Source organism: Sinocyclocheilus grahami, unplaced genomic scaffold (genome assembly GCF_001515645.1).
Source record: "Sinocyclocheilus grahami isolate Dianchi unplaced genomic scaffold, SAMN03320097.WGS_v1.1 scaffold954.1, whole genome shotgun sequence".
NCBI classification, from domain to species: Eukaryota; Metazoa; Chordata; class Actinopteri; order Cypriniformes; family Cyprinidae; genus Sinocyclocheilus; species Sinocyclocheilus grahami.
Window position 1 is genome coordinate 231350 of NW_015506133.1, and position 11948 is coordinate 243297.

Genomic DNA, 11948 nt, shown 5'->3' on the forward strand with positions numbered 1-11948 from the left:
GGGAGCTTAATTATTGTGAAAACAATAACACTTTATTTTCCCGAAGTAGTTCATGTTGTTCAGCAAAATATAATGGCAACACTTTACAAAATAGTAACATCTGTTAATTTTAGTTATCATGAACTATAACTATACCGTTCATTGTTAATTCATGTTTGTTTATAATGCATTAGTTAATGTTAATTGAAAGTTAAAATGTGTTAGTACATAATAATATGAATATGAATAAATGCTATATTATATGTAATATAAGCTACAAGTTTTCAGTCAAACGACAGGCACACAATAGAAACTCGCTCACCATCTGTGGCGACTTTATCTAGAGCCACGTTGTGTTTGTGTGACATGTAACCCAAGAAGGAGAAGATGACGAAGCCAGAGAAGAAGCTGGTCAGAGAGTTGATGGAGCTGGTGATGATGGCGTCTCTGTAACACAACATCACTCAGTTCAAACATGCAGACACATCAAAGGGCTTTGAATTCAGCAGTGAAGTGTGAGAAACTCTGTGTGTGTGTGTGTGTGTGTGTGTGTGTGTGTGTGAGTGTGCGCGTTTTTGTGACAAATGAGGACATAAATGTGTATAATGACAAAGGTATGACAGGTATTACAAGGAGAAGGTGACTTTTCAGGACATTACCCCATGTCCCCACTTTTCAAAACGCTTATAAATCACACAGAATGGAGTGTACTGAAAATCTGAAATAGCAAAAAGTCTCCTGTGAGGGGTAGGTTTAGGGGTAGGGTTGGTGTAGGGCAATAGAATACACGGTCTGTACAGTATAAAAACCAATACGCCTATGGAGAGTCCTCTTAAACCATAAAAACCAACATGTGTGTGTGTGAGTGTGTGTGTGTGTGTGTGTGTTTGGGCTCTCGCTGCACTGCACGACTCCTCTGCTCACCTGTAGCAGTTGTTGCTGAATTTGTTGTAGCTGGAGAAGGCGATTAGCACACCAAACCCCACTCCCAGAGAAAAGCAGATCTGCGTGGCGGCCTCAATCCAGACCTGCGACACAAACGAAACACGGCCGCCGCACAAAGGGTCCGCACAACAGCTATCATTAGAGATAATTGCAGGAAACTCATTCAGCAGAAAGATGAAAGACACTTGTGAATACAGGGTAATTTTGCAAATTGCTGCTGCACACATGTGTCTAATCTAATTCTGAAATTGCCGCTTTGAGGTTTCTTTGCCAAGTGGTGCTCCGGGAAAGAATCGCAGATCGTGGAAAAACTTACTTAAAGCTGATAGTAACTTCACCTGCCGCTGCGCCACGAGGACATGAGCGATTCTTATGAGATTTATTCATAAACACACACACACACACACACAAGTCTGAATCTGTGCGACTGACTGATCAAAACTCTAATATAAATGTCACAGACTTTCAAAGAGCGATAAACCTTCTGCTGCTCTTTAATCCAATTATACTGCATGTGCATTTAAAGGAGAGTGTTACACATCTCAGCAGGTGTGTGTGTGTGTGTGTGTGTGAAAGAGAGAGAGAGAGAGAGAGAGAGAGAGAGAGAAACACCAGAAGTGTATTTGGGAACATCCTAAAGCTTTGGGACACTTCAATGCTAAAATTATCGAAATATCAATGATTGGATATTTGGATATTGTTTTATTCCAAAAAGGTGTTATTTTAGTAGTATGGTTAGGCTTTTAACACAATTACTACTATTATCTTTCTATATAAAGTCTATATAAAATGAGATACACTACTGTTTATAAGTCTGGGATCGGGAATTTTTTTTTTATGCTTTTGAAAAAAGTAGGGTGTAGGGTGATAGAAAATACAGTTTGTACAGTATAAAAATCATTACGCCTATGTAATGTCTCCATAAACCATAAAAAAACAACATTTGTGTGTGTGTGCGTGTGCGTCCACCTTGTCCTCATGTTGCTCCCTTGACACAGAAATACACTCCCGAATAAATAAAGCCTCATCATCTTTTGGATGCCTACGCAGCAGGGTTTTTGAAAACCATAACCTGAAGATCAGTAGCAAGGTCGCTGTTTACAATGCGGTATGTCTCTCCACTCTGCTTTATGGGACAGAGTCATGGACCCCATACCGCCAGCACATTATTAACCTAGAGGCCTTCCATATCCGCTGTCTACAGAAGATCTTCAGTTTGTCCTGGGAAGCTCGAATTCCCCACACACTCATTCTCAGAAATACTGACTCAATCTGCATGGAAGCAGCAGTGGCCCAAAAACATCTGGGTTGGCTAGGGCACACCATACGCATGCCTGAACATCGCCTGCCCCGCCAAGTCTTCTACAGTCAACTAATGGGCGCAAAGTGCTCTGCTGGAGGGCAAAAACGGCGCTTTAAGGATTACACCAGGGACCTCCTAAAGCGAGCGAACATTCCCCTCACGCAACTTGAATCTCTGGCACTTGACAGGTCAGCCTGGCAGGTCACCTGTGCCACTGCAGTCTCTCAAATACATCAAACCAACCAAGACCGACGATCCGAGAGACGCACTAAGAGACACCAGAGGGCGGCTGGTACCCCCCTGGTATCTGGTTTCCCTTGCTCCATCTGCGGAAGAGTGTGCGGCTCAAGGATCGGACTCGACGCCTACGAGAAGTGGCACCAGCGGCAACATCGCTAAACCCACCCCCTTCCCATTCCCATCTCTGGAGCAAGCGTCATCATCGAACACAATGGACAGCTAAGTGTGTGTGTGTGTGTGTGTGTACCTGAGCGTCACACAGGCGCAGGAAGTCCACGCTAAGGTAAGCTTTAATGCCATCGATGGCTCCAGGCAGTGTGACTCCGCGCAGCAGCAGGACGGTGAGGACGACATAGGGCATCGTGGCTGTGATCCACACCACCTGCACACACACACACACGCGGCATGAATGTCATGTACAACATAAATGCATCACATTTATATGATGCTTAAACTACCAAACAACTAAACATTCACTTATATTCCAAAAACGGAACAGCTGCATAACAGCTGTAAAGTGGATTTGTGAAAAATTATATTTTGAAAGTATGCAAGCACATCTAATCTATCAGACACACTGATTGGTTGATGTTTGCTGGTCTCCTGGTCTGGCCAGTCTGGTTTGTTTTAGAGGGGCTTTGTGCGCTTACACATTAAACACCAGTCTGGAGAGAGCAGAAGACAAGCAAACCACCGGAGGTTCATGTAAGATCTCCAACCTTCCCTGAGGTCTTGACTCCCTTCCACAGACTGAAGTAGAGCACCACGATGACCACGGCCAGGCAGGAGGTGAGCTGCCAGCGTGGCAGACCCAGGTCATCGATGCCGGAGCTCTCGTGAAGATGCAGCATGCCCCTCCTGCAGATCAACATCAACACATGATCATACTCTATGCTCACGGGCTCAGGGGCCAGTAGCATAAACTTGTTAAGACTGTGTCTTAAGAACTAGTTTGACCAAATCTAGTTTGAGTGACGAATGGAGCTCAAACGTAGATCACGGCGTACCTGCAGCATCAGCTGACACTCAGCTGATCGAAACTCCTCCCACTACAATTAATAAGAAATATAAGTTCATCCGAACTCGCACTTGGCAAATTGGGCCACACCCATCGATCACTCAGGAATGCAAATCGGGCCTTAAAATCGGCCTTGAAGGGGTCATCAGATGTCCATTTTCCAAAAGTTGATATGATTCTTTTGGGTCTCAATGAAAAGTCTATAACATACTTTGGTTAAAATTTCTCAATGGTAGTGTAAAAACCCCCCTTTTTACCCTGTCAAAAGCAGCTGTTTTAGTCCATGTCACTTTAAATGCTAATGAGCTCTGCTGACCCCGCCCCTCTCTTCCGTGGGGTGACGAGCAGACTGTAAACTTCAGCCGCGAAACTGGCTAACTAGCACATTATTAGGAAAGGCGATTTGCATCATAAAAATTGCATCATTGCGATCATAAAAAAAAACCCTTATACTCACTTCTTCAGTAGATGAAGCTGGATCATGAATGATTCGCGCGAACATGAACACATTTCGGCAGATCGGGGATCGTGCATTCCCTTCAAAAACGAAAGTAACATTAATCCTCTGCTTCTTCAGCGGCTCAGATGTCGGGAGTAAATAACGACTACTATGTTCATTATTACATAACTCTAACCCTAACCTGAGTCGACACAATGGCGGACTGATGACAGCTCACTCAGGGCGGAGCTAAGGTAAGACGGCCTTGTCAATCAACTATTGTGGGAGGGGCCTGTGCAGAACTACATCATTCTGACAGGAATCTCAGAAGAGCCTGATTTGAGAAAAGGGATTTTAAAAAAAACACTGGGTGGATTTGTATCATTATAGGGTGGATGTGTACACACACTTACAACACACATTTATGTTCAAACAACATGTAAAGTGAATTTTGCATCCGATGACCCCTTTAAAATCGTCTAGTGTGCAGCCAGCATTACTTTTCCAATACAAATAAAACCAATCTACCTTTTCATTACTGAATTTAAAAAAAGTTATGACCAGTCTTATCAATTTTACAGTCTCTGCTCTGGCTACATATTAAGTTCCGCATCAGAAACAAAACCCTTAACAGTCTAGCTCCATGCGTACCTAACTAGTCAATTTTTGCTTGGATGGAACAGCAGCTACGCTAATTTCATCTCTATCTGCTTCTCTGTTTCTGCCACGGGATTGACATTAACTAGGAATTACACAAGCTTCAGTCTGGATCCAGCCCTTACAAAGACCTGAGAAGAGATGATGCCAACCCTGAAACAACATACAGAACTACCAAACTTTGCTATACGCTTAATCGCAACATATAATCGTTGCAGTTAATAGTGTTCACCATCTGTTTGATTGCATGTCATTAACTAACTGCTTGATTTTTACTGTACATTTCTGCCATATGCACATCAACGTGTCATACTCACCACTGATAAGCTAATACTAAATATAATGTAGAAACTTTCAAATAGAAACTTACATTTTCTGTAAAGCTGCTTTGCAACGATTTGCATCATGAAAAGTGCCATGCAAATAAACTTGAATTGAATTGAAAAGCCTTGAAGCAAAAAAAAATAATAGATAACTAACTTTTAAGACTAGTCTAAACAGTTCATGCAGCCGGCCGCAGGTCAGTGTCTGTGAAGGTCATGTGTACGTACTCGAAGTACTCGAGCGCCGGCGTGGTCTTGTACGTGTCGTTGAGCAGCGTGGAGTTGAGGTCGGAGCAGTTGGGACTGTTCCAGGTGTTGTTGCAGTGGATCCAGGGCAGCTCCCCGGAGAAGCAGGAGAACAGGTAGAAGAGAGCCCAGGCGATGATCACGTTATAGTAGAAGCCCACGTACAGCGAGATCAGGATCACCGTGAAGCCCACGCCTGAGCAAAACCAGCAGAAACATGAAGATACTCCTGCTGGAAACACCATCAGCTGCTCACCGGCTTATGTTCCGGGTGAGGGTGTGCTGGTTAACTAACTAGTTTAACTAACTCGTCTTCACCATACAGACCGTGCTGGTCAGTCAGCCCATGGTAGACCACCAGCTAAAACAACACCAAACCAGCACTAACTGGTCTAAGGTGATCTTTTCAGCAGGGATATTAGATGACGACATTTACATTTAAATTCATAACGTAAAATATAATGAAAAAATAATAATAATATGCAATTCAGATGAGGGAATCCATAAACTGCACTGAAGAAAAAATGGTGTAGGATTTACTTTAACAATTAACAATTTTCACTCAGAAATTGCTAGTAAATTTCACAAATAATAAAAAAAAGGCAAGTAACATACTGAAACAAGATATTTTTAAATAGTATTTTCTCTGTACTCCAATAATCATTTAGTTATTTATTTATTTATGCATTCATGCACGTATGTATGCATGTCACGGGGCGGTAAGGGGCACCGTGGAAAAACAGGGTCTGGGTCTAAATGCAGGTGAAAACGTCTTTATTCAAACAGAAAGGCCAACAAGGCAAAACAAAAACAGGTCTGGGGACGACGAACACCATTACATACACAATACAGCCAGGCCGAGTGGTGAGTGAGAGGAGAAGATATAGTCAGTGACAACGGGGCACAGCTGAGGGTGAGTGTGATGAGTGAGTGACTGAACAGGTGTGTGGAGTTTGGGGAATTGGTGTAATGAGTGAACAGGTGTATGGGGTTTGGGGAATGGGAGTCCGGGAGATGACGCCCTCTGGAGGAGAGAGGGAGAACACCAGACGCCAGACCCTGACAATGCATGCAATATTTATTTATTTATTTATTTATTATTTCCTACATTTAAAAGGACACAAATGAATTTAGCATTTATCTTCTCAAATTATCTTAATATCATTATTAATTTAATTTACTTTCATTTAAATAATTAAAGTTATCATAACTTTTTAATGCTAATTGTTTCTTGTTTCATGTTTTACAAACATTGTCATGTTGATTATATTCACAAATATACATTATTAATAACCATATCAATAACAACTGTATCAATAACCTATATTAATAAATACATAGTAACTGTAAAGAATCCCAAATTAGCTACTGGCTGCTGAATCAAAGCATAATTTAGACTAAATTTCCAATCCTGGCCTCTTGGGGTTATTTCTTGACATTTTTGAGAAATGAACATTTTAAATGTGTTTAATTCTGAAGCCCAAATCATGTCCTGAATTCAGTTAAGAGGATAAAAAAAAGAAAGAAAAAGCAAACCACATATAAAATAGATTTCGCTCATTGCATTTCACTCATTAGCTCATATAATATTCTTCTTCTTTTTTTTTCATTTTGACCGACCGACCAACGTTTTCTCCTTACATTAAGTTGTAGCTACACTGTTTGTGTAAATGCCAGAAATGCAGTATTCACTGCGGTCTTTACTCCTGAAGAAGTTCCTGCAGCACGTCAGTCAATCAAAATAACAGAAAGACTCACACAATCAGAGCTAGTCTGAGTTTTCAGAGTTAGTTATAAACCCCCCGTGGCTCGTCTAACGGAGCTCTTTGTCTGAAAGCAAACAGCAGGATTCTCCCGTCACACATCAGCAGCACATGTGTGATTCCCGGCCCGCACAGGCCATCGATCCGGAGGAAGCAAACATGTTGATCAGCGCTAATTACAGTAATCTCTCCTCGAGCGGCAGGCTCACAGAGAGCCAAGCTTGTGATTAAAATGTCCGTCTCCGTCTCTCTCTCTCCGAGAGACGCTTGACAGCCGTTATGGACACACAAAACAGGCGTTTTTTAGGAAACAGATGATGCTTTGTCAGCCCTGAAGAGTGTTCGCAAATACGGCTCTACAGCAGGTTTAGAAATATACAGATTCAGCTGAAGAGCATTCACGGTGATGGACTGATATCACCTTCAGAAGATTTCCCCACTTAAAATCCAACATGCATCAACAATTCTAACAAACCAGCACCAGAACAGCTGATATATCCAGAAAACTAGCTGGTGTGATTATTTGGAGAACAAGAAAGTCCCAATTATCTTCTTCAAAGCACTTCTCCTACCACATCAGAAGCCTTTTTTTTTAATTGTGTATATTTAATATGCTACACCACATTTAAAATATAAAAACATCCAACTCAAGTGTTAGTTTTGTAAATAAATGATGTGTTGCTAAATTATGTTATGTTAAAGCCTTTAGATCAAAAAGTTGATCAAGATTAAATGTGTGTCCAAAATATGTCCAAAACCAGTGATATTTTACTATAATTCATACTAGTATCGTTTGTATTAATATTTGAAATTCATTTTTTATATTTTCTTAATTTTAGTTAAAGCTTTAGTATTTGTGTTGTGTTTTTGTCATTTTTATAAATTTTTTTAATGTCTATGTAGTTCTTATTAATTATATTTTAGTTGTATTTATTTTAGTACAGCCAGTTAGACTAAATGGAACTGAGAAATGCTGCTTAGGTGAAGTGAAATGAGTTTAAGATATATAAAGATATTGTTTTGTTGTCTTGTTTATTGAGGAGCAGTGAAGAACTTAAGGTCACGGTGCTTCGGTATCTTCTGTATGCTGGTGTCATGATGCGATACCAGTGAAGTGACACGAAATGTGTGGCCCACCAACAACTGGGGCCTGGCAGGCAAATTTCATACTAAAAGCCAATTTTTCTGTCTTCCATTTGACTGCAGATGATTTGAGCTGGAGATAAACAGCACCTGTCCGCCGTTTGCCGTGATGAGCTTGTTTCGGGAACACAAACACCTTCTGCCTCAAGAGCCAGTGCACATCTGATCATAACAGCGCGGTCACCTTTAGACTTACACAGGCCAGAGGGCCATAGTCAATCACACACTAAGGGAAACTTTCTGAAGGTCACGTACCTTTAAAGATGGGGCAGATCTTCCAGACTCCTGCTGCTCCTTCACGGTTGTACTGACCCAGAGCTAGCTCCATATAGAAGAGCGGCATCCCAGCGATCACCATGAAGAAGAGGTACGGCACCAGGAACGCACCTGACACAACCGCACCATTACAGAGCACAAGCATACTCAGATATACATGTTAGAGTAAGAGTGTGATGATGAAAACTCTGAAATAACACCAGTGGAAGTCTGGGAATCATGTCATGACGACAAATGAAAACTTGCTTTTATTTGAGCTTCTTCTTTGTCTAGATTCACTCTGAACAGAGGAGCACTGCTTTCTTCTCGAACTGTTACAACTCAGTAAAAATAATCAAATTAACAACTAAAATGTTAGTTTTGCAATATAATATAATATAATAACAAACTTTAGTTTTGTAAAAAAATAAATAAAATAATAATAATAACCAAAATGTAAAGAAATTAGATGTCTACAAAATTCATTTTAAACATTTAAGCAAAAGCAAAAACTTTTTAGATAAAGTAATCAAGATTTAAAGTATGGCAAATAGTTTAGTGTTATTTTAGTATCATTAAGATACTATTATAGTTTTTATTCATATTTAGAAATTTAAATTTAAATTTATTTGTCTGTATAGTTTTTATACATTTACATTTTTGTTATTTTAGTATATCAAGTTAAATTAAATGAAAATGTGAACTAAACTAAATAAGTGCATTTTTTTAAAGCTTTTTAAATTTATTATTATTATTATTATAGTTAAATATAATAACCCTGGTCCAAACTGGTGATGTACATTGAGTTCACATTTTTGGTTCGTCAAGGTTTTACAGGCTCTATGTCGTTAAGCTTTTACATTTTAAATCAACATCTCTCTTGATTTCTCAGGCCGTCTAATTTAGCTGTAAATGGCCAATTTCCACAGAAAATCTATATTCCTGCAAAAGTTTAATCAATCTCATCCACATGGATTTGTGAAGCACGTCTCAGACTTGTCTGTCTCTCACCTCCACCATTTTTGTAGCACAGGTAAGGGAACCTCCAGACGTTGGCGAGGTCCACGGCGAAGCCGATGACGGACAGGAGGAAGTCTATCTTCTTGCCCCAGGTCTCGCGCTCCTCTCCGGAGGGGTGCGTCTGACCGCTGGGACTGACCAGAGCCGAGGAGGTGAACTGCACCCCATTCTGCTCCTTCACCAGGATCAGCTCCACCTCTTTGGGGCCGGCGGTGCCGGAGGGTTTGACGGGGGCGATGGCCGAGGACATGTGTGTGACCGGGAGTCTGCCTCTTAGCATGGGTCGCCGGCGGGCCGTGGAGGACGAGAGAGCGGCTCAGACGCAGAAGCCTCTCTGATGGGATGAGGAGAGCAGAGATGGACGTGAGGAGGAGAAAGACGGAGGGAGGAGCAAATCAGCCATGTTGATCAGAGATCCAGATCCGACAGAGCTCGCTAAGAGTCTGAACTAGACCGATCTATTCCACAGTCCGCAAATACAGCACATGTAGAGCCATTCGAAGAGAAAGCACTTCAAAATAGTCATTATGTTGTAATAAACGTGTTATTATGTTGTAATAAACATGTTATAAATATCTCGGAACAGCCAAAACCCTTCTAGCAAATGCCACAGGTATCTAAATGAACAGTTTTACTCAAATCAAAACATTTAATCACCAAATCAATTCTTCAACCAAAATCATTTTAAAATAGATCTCCTTACAGTTGTACTGTTTACAAATATTGTTCATACACTGACAAAAATGTTTTTTTAATCAAAAATTGCTAGTAAATTTCACAAATGGCATGAACTGAACATGAATTTTGGAAGTAAAAATAGTGAAATAGTATTTTCTTGTAAAACATACTCCAATTATCTCTCTTTCTTTAACAGTGTTTTATTTTTATTGATGTTTTATTGCTAAATAAAGACCAAAGTGTGGTTTAATTAACTGATACATACACAGTAAAAATTAATTTTTTTAAAGTTCCAAATAAAATAAAGATGATTGTAGTACAGAGAAAATACTCTTTGAGTCTTTCTACTTCACAGATTTAACGTAATTAAATGCTTCACTTGTTGTTACATTGTAATTATCTGTGAAATTTACTTGCAGTTTCTAGGAGAACATTTTCTCAACACAATTTTTTTCCCCAGTGTATAGAATAAATTCTGCAAAATATTAAATGAATCTGACCACAATTAAGCTGCAAATATTGAAATGAAAAAAGAAAACCACAATAATCATATAGCTAGTATAGAATCTAATTTCTATGACAAACTCAACTGCAGCCCAAACAAGAGCACAAAACCTGACTCTCTGAAAAGCAGCACCTGTTGAGTTTCTGAGATCTGAACTATCTGTCCAAATAGCAATCATGCCATAAAACAGTGTAAAAGCATAATAAAATTCTACCTTCAGTGTGGGGTAAAGCACTTCTCCAAACAGCCTCTTACTTCTCCATGCGTTGATGATCCTCGTCAGTGTGTGCAATAATTACAGCCATTCTTTGCGAATGCAGACGTGAATGAGGAGCGTGGATGGTCTTTCTCCCACACAGGTAGAAGCAAACACTCTTCCACTGACCACAGCCGATGGAATATGAAGGACGAGTACCTTCCCATGTCTCCTCCTCCTCCTCCTGCTCTCTGACACCTCCTCATCTGCTCCTTCATTTCAATAAATCTCTTCAAATCCAGAGCAGAAGCAACACCAGGAGACAATGAGGCTGCTTTTCAGAGATTATCCTGAATTGCATTTCTTCCCTTTTTTAAAACAGTCATTTTTTTCTTGTTTTAAACATAAACTCAAAAGTTTAACAGTGAAACAAAACAGTTAGATTTATGCTTAAAACAAGAAAACAAAACCAAACATATCTCATTTTAATTTCTCAGTGGTTAGTCTTTGCTAAAGCTGGACCTAGAGCTGTAAAAAAATAAATAATAATAAATAAAAACTAGATAGTTAGAGTATATTTTACAAGATAATACTATCTCAGTCTTTCTGCTCCCCAATCTTATATTTCAGTGTGCTACCTGCTGTTTCTCTATAATTGTTTGTGAAGTTTACTAGCCATTTTTGAGTGAAAGTCATTTCAAGTAAATCCTACACTAGTAGTTTTTTTACTGTATGAAATACAGTTGGAAAGCAGCAAGAACATCTTGATGAGAAATGTTTACAGTGAGATTGTCTGATTGCAGACCATGTGAGAATACAGAGGAGAAACGTCTGAGGAGCAGGAGATCAATTTGCTCTCCATTAACATTAATGGAGAAACCACTGAGACACTGAGGAGAATTCAATGGCCCACAGCACTGCTCAATGAATGAAGTGAACATGTGTGGTTTTAGGGAAGCATGTGGCGTGATTGTGGCGATGTGATGATATTTCAGCATGTTAATCTTGGCCTGAGGCTGAGCATTAATCATCTGAAGACTGCATCTGTTGAAGTGAGACAGCAGTTTGGCTCCAGCGCAGCAAATACCAGATCAAATGGAGGTTATCATCTTACCCTTTCACACATATCACAGATTCACAGTCAAACAACAAGACCTGTGTTGATGATGAGAACACAAACCTTCATCTGACTCTGCCAAACCAAAATACTTCAAGTGACAGTAAAGAAGATCAGAATT

General features: G+C 40.0%; 1 protein-coding gene across 1 annotated transcript in view; it reads right to left on the bottom strand.

Moving 5' to 3' along the window:
• The window catches only part of LOC107564665 (sodium-dependent dopamine transporter-like), a 37686-nt gene extending 26806 nt beyond the window's left edge, over nucleotides 1–10880 (bottom strand). Inside the window, exons 1-8 of the mRNA XM_016249800.1 lie at nucleotides 10729–10880; nucleotides 9323–9665; nucleotides 8312–8443; nucleotides 5133–5346; nucleotides 3187–3325; nucleotides 2715–2849; nucleotides 904–1007; nucleotides 302–426 (exon numbers count right to left, since the gene is read on the bottom strand). Coding sequence (XP_016105286.1) covers nucleotides 302–426; nucleotides 904–1007; nucleotides 2715–2849; nucleotides 3187–3325; nucleotides 5133–5346; nucleotides 8312–8443; nucleotides 9323–9611 — 1138 coding nt within the window. The 5' untranslated portion in view covers nucleotides 9612–9665; nucleotides 10729–10880. The remainder of the gene's footprint in view (nucleotides 1–301; nucleotides 427–903; nucleotides 1008–2714; nucleotides 2850–3186; nucleotides 3326–5132; nucleotides 5347–8311; nucleotides 8444–9322; nucleotides 9666–10728) is intronic.
• Nucleotides 10881–11948: the final 1068 nt, after the last annotated feature.